At 31.1% G+C, this 15,464-nt stretch overlaps 2 protein-coding genes across 2 annotated transcripts; both read right to left on the minus strand.

Moving 5' to 3' along the window:
- Positions 1 to 2,663: 2,663 nt before the first annotated feature.
- Positions 2,664 to 12,616, minus strand: LOC116848879 (kinesin-like protein Klp61F). The gene is made up of 12 exons (XM_032825439.1): positions 12,260 to 12,616; positions 9,161 to 10,403; positions 8,239 to 8,510; positions 6,663 to 6,802; positions 6,453 to 6,571; positions 6,018 to 6,368; positions 5,683 to 5,907; positions 3,950 to 4,129; positions 3,638 to 3,860; positions 3,417 to 3,538; positions 3,048 to 3,338; positions 2,664 to 2,736 (listed from the first exon to the last, which is right to left on the minus strand). The coding sequence occupies exons 1-12, from the start codon at positions 12,304 to 12,306 to the stop codon at positions 2,674 to 2,676; spliced, it is 3,276 nt and encodes a 1,091-aa protein (XP_032681330.1). The 5' UTR covers positions 12,307 to 12,616; the 3' UTR covers positions 2,664 to 2,673.
- A 438-nt stretch (positions 12,617 to 13,054) lies between these two features.
- On the minus strand, positions 13,055 to 15,062 carry LOC116848880 (putative nuclease HARBI1). Its single transcript, XM_032825440.1, has 4 exons — positions 14,682 to 15,062; positions 14,435 to 14,575; positions 14,093 to 14,360; positions 13,055 to 13,946 (listed from the first exon to the last, which is right to left on the minus strand). The coding sequence occupies exons 1-4, from the start codon at positions 14,900 to 14,902 to the stop codon at positions 13,368 to 13,370; spliced, it is 1,209 nt and encodes a 402-aa protein (XP_032681331.1). The 5' UTR covers positions 14,903 to 15,062; the 3' UTR covers positions 13,055 to 13,367.
- Positions 15,063 to 15,464: the final 402 nt, after the last annotated feature.

Here is a 15,464-nt window from a genome sequence, read left to right on the forward strand (position 1 = left end):
GAAGCTACCAGAGACTAACTATGAGAAGAAAATAATTATATATATTGCCTTCTCTACAAATGCGCGCGCTTTTATACGTCGCTTTGTCGCTGAGAGTCGTTCTCCGATTGGTCCATGGAGTTATGGCGAGGGAAGAGATTCATTCCTTTGCATGATGTCACCGCGTCGGTGTCCTGAGTGGTGTTTAGGATTCAGCTTTCATGCTCCTGTTTATGTTGGCTTATCGCACTGAGCGATAGCGGTTTCTTTGGGTCGATCCGAGATCCGTCGATTTCGAGACTCTCCAGCAGCACGCAGCATTCGGCATTTTAATTATAATGTTTTAACGCTCGCGAATATGCATATGCGCACGTACTTACATCTAGTAACATAGGGATATAATATCTAGTGATGTCTGAAATCAGACAAGTCGGCCTCCCGGTCTATAATAATATATTGTTAATGTTCTAAAATAGATCCGGACGTTACAATAATTACCCGAAAATGAACCATGAGTATTGAAATACTAGATAGTACATCGATCGTACTTGACGGTACTTCCACAGCAGCGCTTGAGATCGATATTTCGGCCAAATATATGATTTTTTAATATTTAATTAAAATTATTTGTATGACTCACAAACCTTTTTAATGATACTTCTGTATACTTCTGTGCGCTTGAGATCGATATTTCGGCCAAATATATGATTTTTTAATATTTAATTAAAATTATTTGTATGACTCACAAACCTTTTTAATGATACTTCTGTATACTTCTGTGCGCTTGAGATCGATATTTCGGCCAAATATATGATTTTTTAATATTTAATTAAAATTATTTGTATGACTCACAAACCTTTTTAATGATACTTCTGTATACTTCTGTGCGCTTGAGATCGATATTTCGGCCAAATATATGATTTTTTAATATTTAATTAAAATTATTTGTATGACTCACAAACCTTTTTAATGATACTTCTGTATACTTCTGTGCGCTTGAGATCGATATTTCGGCCAAATATATGATTTTTTAATATTTAATTAAAATTATTTGTATGACTCACAAACCTTTTTAATGATACTTCTGTATACTTCTGTGCGCTTGAGATCGATATTTCGGCCAAATATATGATTTTTTAATATTTAATTAAAATTATTTGTATGACTCACAAACCTTTTTAATGATACTTCTGTATACTTCTGTGCGCTTGAGATCGATATTTCGGCCAAATATATGATTTTTTAATATTTAATTAAAATTATTTGTATGACTCACAAACCTTTTTAATGATACTTCTGTATACTTCTGTGCGCTTGAGATCGATATTTCGGCCAAATATATGATTTTTTAATATTTAATTAAAATTATTTGTATGACTCACAAACCTTTTTAATGATACTTCTGTATACTTCTGTGCGCTTGAGATCGATATTTCGGCCAAATATATGATTTTTTAATATTTAATTAAAATTATTTGTATGACTCACAAACCTTTTTAATGATACTTCTGTATACTTCTGTGCGCTTGAGATCGATATTTCGGCCAAATATATGATTTTTTAATATTTAATTAAAATTATTTGTATGACTCACAAACCTTTTTAATGATACTTCTGTATACTTCTGTGCGCTTGAGATCGATATTTCGGCCAAATATATGATTTTTTAATATTTAATTAAAATTATTTGTATGACTCACAAACCTTTTTAATGATACTTCATAACTCTTTATACGAAATACAAACGATATCATATCGAACTTTTGTTTAATTTACTTCCGGTCATTATTTCCGGCTAAATACATGGTCCAAAAAAGAACAATTAATTACAAGTAATAGAATGACTCACAAATCTTTTCAATTGCACTCAAAACTCTTCATACGAAATACAAACGATTTAAAAGAATAGTTTTCCAACGGAGTTTTTTTTCCGGTCAAGTACATACAAATTTATGTTGCTGAATTTGGTAACACATCGTTTACGATGATGGCAACTAAATATCAACTATTCAGCAAAACATGCAATGCATTCGTTTGCTTGATATGCTAAATTACGCTTGGTTATCTGGGGCGTTGCTCGGTACGTTTTGCTCGCTGTTTGCTACAAATTTGTCGTCATACGTTGCTCGGCACGTCTTGTTCGGTTTTTACTAGCACTCTGCCCTCAAGTAATTTCAGCATGCTTTGTCGACATAATGCCAGCATAATGATAGTATACATGCTGCAAATTTGCTGCAATCCTATGATTGATTTTGCCGGCACTTTGTCGGCATATTGCTAACATTTTGCTATCAGGATACTTCACAAGTCACTACAAAAATTTTTATTTTACAGCAATTGCACACTGTTCTGTTTTTGCATGAGAAACTTTGTTATAAAGACAATAATAAAATAATTGTATAGAAATACAGTTCTGAAATATATGAAAGTCTTTTATTTCTTTACATAAACATAAATTTATTTACATTTCTTTATATATCATTATATAATATGTCTAGATATTATATAATATTTTTATATATTATATATCTACATAATTATATAAGTATATATAAATGATGGAGGAAGTTTCTCTAGTCCAGGAATTATAACTTGACTACGTCCAAAATGAAAATAAAATCTGTAGTTACATTTAATATAGTAATTAATTATATTTTTCAAATCACTCTAGCGTTTTCTTTTTCTCCCAATGAATTATTTCTTCACTTTCAGTTTCTTTGATTTTCTAGACTTCGTAAAGTTGATATTCTCTTTATTCTAGAAGAAATTTGTCTTATTATTAAATCACGACAAAATATAGTAGAGCACACTCCTTATAGAAATATCATACTAAGAATCATTGATAATTACTTATTATCCAGTATTTTTAATACTGAAAATAAGTAATTATCAATGATTCTTAGTATGATATTTCTATAAGGGACTAATAGTACTTTTATATTATCTTTTTCATATAATTTCTCTCTGAGGAAAGATCAGTTTTAATATTATATGTATATGTGTGGTCGTATAAAATAAGTATCAAGATAAAATTTATTTTAATATTTACATGCAAATAATAAATATACCTCTGTACAAATTTCCGTTTCAAATTGAGAAGATGAAATTTTGGAGAAATCCAATACAGATTTCTTGAAAGAATTAAAACCAAAAATCTCTTTTATATTTGATTGTCTGTTATTTGAATTAATATGCGGTGTGGACGCAGAGAATAGCAAAGAGTAATTATTATTTTTGTATAATGTGGTTGTGTTATTTGTTGGTATATCTATCACAGATAACAGTTTCTCTGGTGTAGGTTTCGCTGGTATAAGTTTCTCTGGTGTAAGTTTTTCTGGTTTTCTCATTAATGTTGAATCCTACAGGATATAGACATTCATTTCTATATATTTTTATAGAATTTTATTTCTCGATTAGGATATGTTGAAATTTCTTACGAAATCATTTGCTTCTTCTATGCAATTTCTGCTTTCTCGGAATCTCTGAACAAGTTGTTCATGCGACAATGTTGTTGCAAATTCACGAGGATACACAAATTTTTTTCTCGGTGGAGTTGCACCTTTTCGTTATGAAAGAAAAACAGAAATACCCTGATATTATTATTGTGTATATTCATATATACTTATTTTGCCAGACTAAAGTGATAAATAAAATAAACCTGTTTCAACGTAGTGACATAAGTTTTTGGTAAAGAATTCATCGATTTGCTGTTGAGATGCGCGCAATTCTTTGACTGACTTATCATTCCAATTGATCAATTCTGCATTTTGTGTTGTTAATTTATTGTCCATTATTGTAGAGAAATCTGACATATTGGAATGTTGCTTTGTCATAAATTCATTGTGAGTAAAATTTACATCATCAATCATTTTAGAGATCGTCTATAAAAACATATAATATCATAAAAATTGTATCAGTAGTAGAGTAGTTTGAAAACTCAAATTTATTGTATATCTACTGTTGTACATACATTAGTTGTGGTACTTGCTCTATTTTTATCTTCAGTTATTTCCTTTTGTAATTTTTGTATATTACATTTTATTTTATTGTTATAGTCCTCCCACATTTCACGACCATTTTGTAAATCTAGCGATGTGCTTCTAACGAAATTACTTCCTTTTTTCATAACAATTTTATCAGATAATTGTGCCTATTTCAATAAAACAAGCAATATTTTATCAGTTAATCATGAGAAATAATTTCTGTTTTCACAGTTGGAGTAGACCTAGATAGCTCAGAGAATTCAAAAGGAATTCAAAAAGAATTCAATCGTATATCACCAATTCTGAGTTCATTTTCAGATTCAAAAAGAATTCTCTAGAGTTCAATTCAGTGAAAAGAATTCTTTCTGCATCTAAAAATGAACTAAAAATTGGTGACATACGACAGAATTCTTTTTGAATTCTCTGTGCTATCTACCCTACTGAAAAATTTCTATTGAGATCACAATTGAATTCCCAATTGAATTCTCAGTTGAATTCTCAATTGAATTCTTAATCGAGGTTTCCGCAAAATTTTGCATGTAAGATCTCAATTGAGATATTTGTATCTGATGGAAATAATTTATTGAAAATTTAATAAACTTTTGCTGAAATGCGCTTAAAAAGCATTCACAATTTTGACCCAATTTCATTATAATTTCATTAATATTTCAATAATATTTCAGTAAAAATGTAGAAAAATTCAGTGAAAAATGATTATCAATTAAAATAGATTGAGAAAAGTATAATGAAGTATTATTTTGTCTAAATAATAAAAAGAAACTGTCATTTCATATTTTGTGTCGTTTCATTTATTCGTAAGATTCGTATGGATTCAATCCAGTGTCACATGGTCACCCATCTTTAGACGACCAGCTATTCAAATGTCTAACCTCAACGATCGTACGGGAACTTGTATGAGAATATTCCTTCTTTTTCTCTTTTGTGAGCACGTTGTATGTTTAAATTTAAGTTTTAGTTATACAACATTGTTTCAATATTAATCGCATTGTGATTGTAGTTACATCTTTTGAAACATTTACCAACAAATATATCATTAATCATCATTATATATCATTAATATATCATTATCAAATATATCATTAATATATCATTAATTTTTAAACACTATAAAAGTATATTGTAAATACAATCCACCACGATATCGTTACAACGCATTGCCATCACCAGTTCCCGTACGATCGTTGAGGTTAGGCATTTGAACAGCAGGTCGTCTAAAGGTGGATAACCGGTGTGACACTGGATCGAATCCACGCGAATTTTACGAATAAATGAAACGAATGACAGTTTCTTTTTATTATTTAGACAAAATAATATTTCATTATACTTTTCTCAATCTGTTTTAATTAATAATGATTTTTCACTAAATTTTTCTACATTTTTACTGAAATATTACTGAAATATTAATGAAATCATAATGAAATTGGATCAAAATTGTGAATGTTTTTCAAACGCATTTCAACAAAAGTTCATTATATTTTTAATAAATTATTTCTATCAGATATAAATATCTCAATTGAGATCTTACATGCGAAATTTTGCGGAAACCTCGACTGAGAATTCAACTGAGAATTTAATTGGGAATTCAATTGTGATCTCAATAGAAATTTTTCAATAGGGTAGGTAGTGATTAGATATATTTATTAGATCAGTATTATTTTAAATATTTTATAGACATATTTTATATGATAAATTACGTTACCTTCTTAAGATTACTATCGATGTTACTTTTAATTTGTGATATATTACTTTGTAAAAATTTCTGTAAGTCATTTTGTCCATTTATATCTGTATTATAATTTTGTACATTTTGATCACATATATTACTGCAAATTTTATCAATTTGATAGGATCTATCAACATTTTCGGAATAACCTTTTACACATTTATCCAAATGCATAAAATCATGTGAAAGATCTATCATTTTCTATAGAAACAAATACATGTAATGTAATATGCTACATTGATAATTATATAAAGAGTTAACTATAAGAAATGTTTAAAAATATGTTATAAAAAATGAAAGACATAGTATACCTTTGAAGACAATTTGTAATCTTTAATTATCTGTTTATGATTTAAAAACATACAATTAATATGTTCTTTAATTTCATTTATATTTTCACGGAGACTATTATATTCCTTAAGACGATATTTACATATAGTTTCTACGACGTCTTCTACATATGTCGACATATCCTCCAATTTCCGAGAAATATCATTATTTAAGGTCTGTAAATTCTGTGCGAAACTTCCATTGTCTTTTAAGAGATTATGAACAGTTGGTGCCACTTTTGAACAAATAGCAGTTAATAATTTTTTCTCGTACTCGATCATATCCGATGTATATTCGATGTTACTATCTACTATGTTGTCATAGCCCGCATACTAAACATATATGAAACAATCAGATGTGAATTATGAGTAGCATTGATTAAAATCTTATTATGCTAAGTGCAATTAATAATTTACCGTAGTTTCTATATCCTTTGTTAATTGTTCATTCATATTTAAGCGATGAGTAACTAAATCTTTCAACATGTAAGGGACCAATTCCTTTATATTTTTAACTTGCGTAGATAAATAACTTTCTATCAGGAATATATTAATGTATCAATCAATATAAAGTTTTCTGTTATATGTAGCATCTGTCGAAAGTTAATCACAAACGAATTTTCTTACCCACTTCATCCTTTATTGACGAGAAAAATTGGCCAATCTCTTTCGTGTGATTCGCCAGATTGTCTTCGATATCCTTACCGCTTTTTGTAAAATCACTATTCAATTGCAACCTAAGATCTGTATTTTTTTCCTCCATTTTTCTGTATTGGCACATATTAATTTTGTTAGTGAATTTTAATCAACAAATTTCAGTAATATTAAATTTAGCACAGAGTAATAGTTAAATATGTTTGTAGAATACTAATTCTAATTTTATTGTTATTTAAAATATCTTAATGAGCCATTAAGACCCTGTGTACAAGTTTTTTAATGCAATTATCAAAGATTAGAATATTATAAACCAAACGTTTCGGTTCTATTCGAATCTTCTTGAGTGGTAATAGAAATTATATGAACATTTGTACATATACAAATGGAACGAAAACAATAAGCTAACAAGTCAATAATTATTTAAATAATCAAAGTCAATATTTTATGTCATCGATCACACTAGACATTTGATCTTAATTTGTCTGGTGTGGTCGGTGATATAAAATATTAACTTTGATTATTTAAACTATTATTGACTTATTAGCTTACTGTTTTCGTTCCATTTGTATATGCACAAATGTTCATATAATTTCTGTATTACCACTGAAAAGAGCCCGAATGGAACCGAAATGTTTGATTTATAATATATATGTAGTATATATTCCCACAAGACTCGGGAAAATATAGAGAAATTTGCGCGGAGGAAAGAAAGAAATATATTACGTGGCAAAAATCATGTATATGAATATGAATACTCGAATGTATGTGACAGTGTTCGGTGCCAAGTAAGTGACGGATAAGAAGTCGAAGAGTAAGAGAAGAATAGTAAGAAAAAAAGTAGGTAGTAAGAGAAGTAGTAAACCCCCACAGCGCGGGGTCGCGGTTTTATAGAGTATCAGCTGGAGATGGTTTGGTAGGAAAAATGTGAAATTTCGGGGATACTAGGTGTATTCGTTAGTAGATTGGATTCATTAAAGGAGGGGGTAATGTTGCAGCCAGTAATAAGTGAGGAGATAGAGTTAAGATTTCTTTGGCTGAGATTGTGGGTGGAGAAAATTGTACGTTTAAATAAAGTGATTTAAAATGATTTTAGGATAGTGAGGGAATCTTTGGATAGGGCGGGAGAGGATGATGCAAGTTGGAAAGTATAACGGAACTTTTAGGATATTTTTGTTTGTTGTCCGCTAGCTTTTTTTGATTTTATGGATAAGGTCCGGCGGAATATGCTTTGAGGATTAGGAGATTTTTGGTTCCGTATTTCCCAGGGTTATCTGAAATTATCGTTGGAATTTTTATTGGAAAAGACGGGAAAACCGATTACGATTTGGAACTGTTTGTCGGGTGTCGACAGGAGGAAGGAAAGATAAGTCGTATGATTCACGTCCGTGCAGGACGTAACAATATATTAATCTCTGTTAATTGCACTAAAAAACCTGTGTACAGTTCTTAATGGCTTAAGATATTTCGCAAGATATTTTAAATGATTTTTATCTTAGAGCTTTCTAAAAATTTTTGTTTTTATTGTTATTCTTCAAAATCTACTTACGTTTTATAATCAAGTTTGTCATGTAATTTTTCTGTATCCTCAGATGCTTCGTTTACAACGTTTAAGAGAGTTTCCGCTTGACTGCGTAAAGTTTTCTCAGTTGCGGTATACATTTCCACAAGATGTTTTTGTTCGTCCCTACTATTTTCCATTTCCATCAAAGAATTTTCCAGCAATTGCAAAGAATGTGTTAGGTTATTCAATTCGCTTGTTTTCTTGGTCAGCTCGTTCATTCGAACATCATATTGTAATCGTATGTCACTAAACATTTTCTATACAATAAAAGCACAATAAATATAGCAATAAACTATTTTCAATGTTCTCAATTATATCGCGATAAGAAATTTCAGATTTTCAAAATAAAATAAAACGATTATATTTTGAAAACTCGCATATTTTGTGAAAGTATGTCTCGGAGATTTTCTATCCCAGGAATGGAGAGAAATCTTATAGAGAAATGAATAATATTATTTATTTGTCTCTAGATTTATTATATTCTATCTATTAATTTGTACAATTAAAAAAAACAAATTATTTTTAAACACACAGTTACATAATTTAATACATAACATTCATTAAAATTACATAATTATCTATTAATATATCTATTATCTATCTATAATAATTAATATATATTAATATATATATATATTATAAAATCTATTTATATTTCTATTAATAGATAGAATTTATTAAACTTAATAAATATATATATATATTTTTTTATATATTATTAAGTCATCTAGTTTTATTCTAAACAGATATTTTTCTACCTCTGTAAAGTATTTTTTTTATACATGAAAGGTACAGAAAAAGCATTTTATTTGAGATACAAGAAATATTTTTATGTATTATCTTTTTATATTTTTTTATACCTGAATATTTTTAGAAATTATGATCTCGAAACTTCAGATCTGCGTACCTGCTTGTTCTCCATACTTTCTTCCAAAGTTTTAAGATCATTGATCTGATCTTGTATCTTTTTCTTCTGCCAATCGATCAACGCATGCATGGAATCGTATTTGTCCTGCGACAGATAGATGCCATTCTTATCTCGCGTTGCCATCAAGTCCTTTCTAAGCCTCTCGACTTCTTCCGTATATTCTTTCAGCAGTGCTCTCTTGAAAAGCCTCTGATTGATCTCCGGACGATTGGCGATATGTTTCGCTCGATGCGCATAATCTAACGTCGATAGTGTCTCGTCGACACTGCTGCTCGCGGACGAAATGGTCGCGATTATCGAGGTCTTTGTGCGCCCACCTAACGACTCCTGCAACAATCTCGTGAGCTTCGACTCCCGATACGGTATGTGAGGCGCCCTTTCTACGAGAGCGGTTATCACTCTGCCGAGAGTCAGCAGGGACTGATTGATGTTCCGAGTCTCCCTCGCTCTCTTGTCAACGGCTCCGGATTTGCCGACGTTTTCGCTGCCGGCCAGGTCCACCAGATTTAACTTCGCCGTCTTCAGTAGCTCCTCTCCCTCCAAGGTGTCCTCCTTCATGTGTATAGTTATAGAAAAGACCGTGTGGGAGCGACTCGAGTTGGAGTTCATCAACGTTGCCGCCGTTTGCCTTCTCTCCGAGCCCTTTTCGAGGATTTTGTAGACCTCATTCTTGTTACGGACGGTCACCTCCTCCAAACCGTGTATGATGACCGAGCCCTTCTTCGACATGTCGTCGTACAGCTTGATCTTCGTTGTATCGTGACCGTTCGGACTCAAAAGATCGAACAACTCCTCGTTGTACAATTCCAGGAAATTGATCTTGACGACGTACTGCTGGTTTTCCAGCAACTGGAGCTCGTCGAACAAGTGGCTCAAGCAACGGGGTATCATGCCGACAGATGTGTCGCTCTGCCAGTGTAAGCTGGAATTCTCTACGCGACTGCCCTCCATCGTGTATGTCTTACCGGTGCCGGTTTGACCGTAGGCGAACACGGTGCAACTATATCCGGCTAGTACTTCCTTCAACAGTGGTCGAATCACCGCGTTGTACACGTCTAACTGAGTCGACGTAGGACCGAACACCTTGTCGAACGTGAACTTCTTCGCGACTTTACCCTGCGATCGCTCATACACTATTATCTCTTTCTCGGATGCTGCGTGCACTATCGGAATTACCAGTTTCTCACGATTTTTCTCTGGTGTCTCTTTTTTGCTTAAAGGCCTATTGTTTCAGAGAAACAGTCAAATGAGAAAAAACATTCTGTTGGGTATACATAATTATATCCCACTATTATCACATCCCAGACATGTCCAAAACTTGGACATAAGACATCTTTAAGACGTCTTTAAGCCGTCTTTAAGACGTCAGGACATCCCTAAAAAAAGTTTATAGAGAACAATAGAATAAAATTCTATCATTCTATCATTTTCTATCGTTTTGAATATGGATTTTGGTTCGTGAATTCACAAATTTGAATAGTATTCTATCGTATACAATAGAAAACAATAAATAGTGATAGAATTTCTATCATCAGTTTCCTATATAATATGAATAGAACCCGATTCTTATAGAACCAGATAAAATACGGTAGAATTTATATCTGATGCTCGCGAATACTAACGCTTGCGAACGATAAAGCTTATAGAAAACAATATAAATTTATAGAAATTCTATCGTTCTCAATCGTTCTCTATCAACTTTTTTTATCAGGGATAAGACGTCTTTAAGTCGTTTTAAAGATGTCTTAAAGACATCTTATGTCCCAGTTTTGGGCATTGTGCTGTCTGAGGTAATTATTTTTATCATACTTATGTATTTTTAATGTACACTAAGAGAAATTACCCGATAATTAACAAAACCAAAATTGAAAATCAAGTGAGAAGGCAGTTCAACCACAATAGCAGCGTCGTTAGGAAATGCAGTGCAACGACATAATTATTGTTTTAAATAAATAGAAGAAAAGAAATTCGAAAATTTATTTTTTTTAAATCCCGAAATCAGATGGTACCGTTGAGAAGCTGTTTGTATCCATTAGATAGTATATTAAAGAAGTCGTTTTTTCATCCACCAGCAAGGGCTATTCACTATTCGTCTTTTGATGGCTATAAATCTTTTAATAACTTTTTAATGTACCATTCAATTAACGCAAATAGCCTCTCAGCGGTATCATTTGATTTAGGAGTTTATAGTCAGTGGTAAATTTTCAAATTTCTTTTCTTCTGTTTATCTCGAAGAATGATTATGTTGTTGCGTTGCGTTCCTAACGAATTGCTTATTGTGGTCGAACTGTCTCCTCGTTTGACTTTCAATTTTGATTGTTTATCTGACGAATTATATCTGCGACTTATTGCGATAATGTAAAATGACTTTATATTAGATTATTAATTCATTGAGAAGAGTCTGATTAAGGGCCGAAACATTGAGACATCTAGACATTATATGTTTATAACATGTTTATAACATTATAAATATTATATATGTTAATAACATTGAAGACTTGCTGGGTTTATAGTAAAAATAGAAACTATTGTTCAGATAAAATTATTGTTATTCTTACTTAAAATTAATATGAAGCAAAGTTACTGTATTTACTAGAACTGTAAATTTTTTTGAAATCTTTTTTGTCAGAGAAATTAAAAAAAATTCTTTAAACCGAAGTAGCTTGATCGAATTCGAGACAAATCAATGTCCCAAATAGCATTCAAAAAATTTGGGATTGTCCCAGGAAAAACGGGACGTCTGGTTGTCTTATTTGTACAAACAGTAATCAAAACATATTTATGACAGACAGAATGATAACAACAGCAAAAGGGGACCGAAAGTAATAGTGTAACCTTTATACACTAAACATAACTACTTCTCCGTAACGAGAACAATGGATTCGAATAACTTAAGTTAATAAATAATACCTATTATATAAAAAGAAATAAGGGTTTTGTCTCAATTTGCATATTCAGTTTTCTCATAATAAATTATAATAAATTTTAAATCTCTTATGAGAAAAAGAGAGATAATTAGTTTTCATATAAACTGTCTACTTAATATTCATATTAGCGGATCTTTGCCGATTAACTTACTTGACACGCACGAAGACATTGACATACTGATCTTTGTTCTTAGACATCTTTCGGATCGCTATTTTGCACTTTGCACAATAATCTTCTTATGCAATGAAGCGTGACGCTTATTTTACGATTAATTCTATTCTGAATTAACACTTGCGAAAGGATTCACTCGCGCCAAATGTTATTTGAATTTCGTCAATTCAAGGCACTATGTATATAATTTTGAAGGCGATTGCAATGCCAATAAAACGAAGTTTAAAGCGGAATCAGAGTGTACTAAAATTTGTATTGTATCCAATCAGTGTTGTCAAATAAGTCCTCTTTTCGCATGCGCATTGAATAATTTTTTTACTCATTTCCTTAAATATTAATTTTAAAAATCAACATTTTTAGATATATTTTTCTCCGCTTCAACAATTTTTTTATTTAACTTTTTTATTTAACAATTTTTTATACTCTGCTATTCTTATTTTTAACTTACAAATTATCATATCAATTATCTTATAATTTACAACTTTATATATGTAAATATTGTATATTTCTTGAATGAACATATTATATTTTGTAATATAATACTCGAAATTAATTATATAAAACATTTTACTACAATATTCGTTTGCTCGTGATTGCCATCATACGATTGCTATATATATAAAATGTGGCGTATTGATCTTTTTGTAAAAAAATCTGGCAATTATTTTTTTATCGTTTTCGCTTTTTCTCCCTCTCTCAGTCTTACTTCTTTTTTGCGTTTCTAAGGGGATGTCTGTATATAAATCAGTATATAAATCAAGTTGTGATGCTATAAAATTTACGGCAATATTTTATTACTATGAAAGTTATTGCTTATTTTACTGGACATTTGACTATAAAATTAAAATTTAAAATAATAAATATCTATACTTATTATGCTATAATTTTTATTAAAATGCCTATTATAATAATATTCACGCCAATAATTTGTCACGGCAGCTCAGTGCTAGATCAGAGGTTGTTGTTATAATCACTGAGAATTATTCTGGGATACTAACAATACTTCATAATTTAAGTTAACTCTGTAACTTTGCAATTTAACTCGAAATTATAAAAATACTGATCAATAACAATTTATCAGTTATTATTATTGTTCATTCAATAATGTTTTTACGTAAAATTTTTTCATGTATAAGTCATTACATATTAAATCTCTTTTAGCTTTTGCAACTTCTATGTCATCATTTTGATCTTCATTTGACAAATCTATTTCTACAGTAACTTCTTCGTCTTGTATTTCCAGTCTCTCATGCTTCAGTTCTTCCAGTTCATCTTTCTTCAATAAACAAATATTGTGTAACACACAGCATGCTAGTATGTGGCAAGATACGTAATCTATCTGAGTTATCGCTACGCCATGTTTGATACTTCCCCAGCGATATGTTAAATAGGCAAATGCTTTTTTGATTATATTCCTACTAGCAGAATGGCAAGAATTGTAGTTTTTTTTGCGTTTTGTGAGTCGCCCGTTATTAAAATACGGAGTCATAAGATATTTATGCAGCTTATAATTTGCATCTCCAATTATATGTGTATTATTGGGAAATTTATCTGGATCATTAATATATTCTTGAAGAACAGACAAGCGAAAAGCATATTCATCAGATAATGAACCTGTATTTCCAACATTAATATTTGTGAAGTGTCCTTTGTGATCACAAACACCCTATAAAAAATGTAATATATAATTATTAATTACTTATAAGTTATTATTTATTCAAGCTATTTTAAATGATATTAATAATAATTAATATTAGGCAAATTTTTAATAATACAACAAATCGCATGTAATATATGTAATATTGTAAATACCTGAAGATGGATTGAATAACGACCTTTCCTATTTACAAAAGCTTGTGCATTAGTCTTAGGTGCAGGAATATTAACAAAAATACTATCTATAGCTCCAATGACGTCAGGAAAACCACCCATCTGAGAAAAGCCATCCACAATTTCTGATACTTTATTCTTTGTGGGCCATACTATGTACTTTGGTGAAAGCTCGCATATTGCTTTGCTTACACGACGCACAGCTCTTATAGCTGTAGCTTGACCTACATTAAATCGTTCAGTTATTGAGCTGAAAGAAAAATATTGCAGCACACAAATTGTATTGAAGTTTAGCATTTTAAGAAAAATATCTATTATTCTTACGAGTATGGATCTGTAGTAGCAAAACGCCATAAACTTAGCAGAAGTTGTTTATCTGGAGCTAACATTTCATTTCCATGTATACTCCGACTTAGTTTCTCTCCAAGCTGTCTTAAAATATACTCAAATGTTGAAGGGAGCATTCTAAATAATCAAGCAAGTAAACAAGAGTTAAATGCAACGAATTATGAATACTAAACTTATAAGTTTGTACACAAATAATTGATAAGTCACACAATGTAACACATACCGAAAACTATATTGGAATTGTATACTACTAAGCGTTGGTACTATATGTTCAACGTAATCATTAGCTTTAGGAATTCGTCGACGATGATCGTCTATCTCGGGAATATTGTTTGCATACTCCAATAACAATTCTAAAACGCCTTCGTCTTCGTCTTCATAAATATAAGAAAGCGGTTCTAAAAAGGACTTCACAATAGAAGTTAAGGCAATCTTCATGTCCATATCTACAAGTATCTTGCTACTTGTCAACAATAATAACAATTTATTGTGTTTATTTGTATTTTATAATTGTAATCAATAAACTACATAAGCTTATTCTCTTATGATCAAAAGTTATAACCAAACTTCGGACCTTTGCGCAGTGCTGGGAGTTCGCGATATTTTCTAGATGACATGCGCATGCGTGAAATGACGTACAGCTCGACGTAAGTTTCCAATGACGGCGTTAAGGCCATTACACACAAAATTCCGTAAGAACTTAAATCGTAAGCGTAAGGAAATCGACCAATCCCAATCGAGTATTCGGCTCATCGTAATAATGGAGGGGTTATGAAGAGCCGAGTGCTCGATTGGGATTGGTCGATTTCTTTACGCTTACGTTTTAAATTCTTACGGAATTTTGTGTGTGATGGTCTTTAGCATAGACATATATAATAGACTGCGCCGTGGGTGTATATCAGTTGGACACGGGGCAATTGGACACAGTCCAATCACAAGTCGCTGTTCCAAGGGACCCTACAAATGTCTCTAATCACACGGTGCTGTGATTGGCTGTGTCCAAATG

Source organism: Odontomachus brunneus, unplaced genomic scaffold (assembly GCF_010583005.1).
Source record: "Odontomachus brunneus isolate Ranch 3 - 2012 unplaced genomic scaffold, Obru_v1 Obru_scaffold_101, whole genome shotgun sequence".
Taxonomy (NCBI): domain Eukaryota; kingdom Metazoa; phylum Arthropoda; class Insecta; order Hymenoptera; family Formicidae; genus Odontomachus; species Odontomachus brunneus.

Excerpts from the sequence above, each read along its gene's own strand:
- LOC116848879 (XM_032825439.1), bottom strand. The coding sequence starts at position 12,306 with ATGTCTAAGAACAAAGATCAGTATGTCAATGTCTTCGTGCGTGTCAA. Across the intron at positions 4,130-5,682 it reads TCGATAGTAATCTTAAGAAG|GCACAATTATCTGATAAAAT; the intron begins GTAACGTAATTT and ends TTATTGAAATAG. Across the intron at positions 2,737-3,047 it reads AAACGGAAATTTGTACAGAG|AATAAAGAGAATATCAACTT; the intron begins GTATATTTATTA and ends AATTTCTTCTAG.
- LOC116848880 (XM_032825440.1), bottom strand. The coding sequence starts at position 14,902 with ATGGACATGAAGATTGCCTTAACTTCTATTGTGAAGTCCTTTTTAGAA. Across the intron at positions 14,576-14,681 it reads CAATTCCAATATAGTTTTCG|AATGCTCCCTTCAACATTTG; the intron begins GTATGTGTTACA and ends TTGATTATTTAG. Across the intron at positions 14,361-14,434 it reads GCTACTACAGATCCATACTC|CTCAATAACTGAACGATTTA; the intron begins GTAAGAATAATA and ends TTTTTCTTTCAG.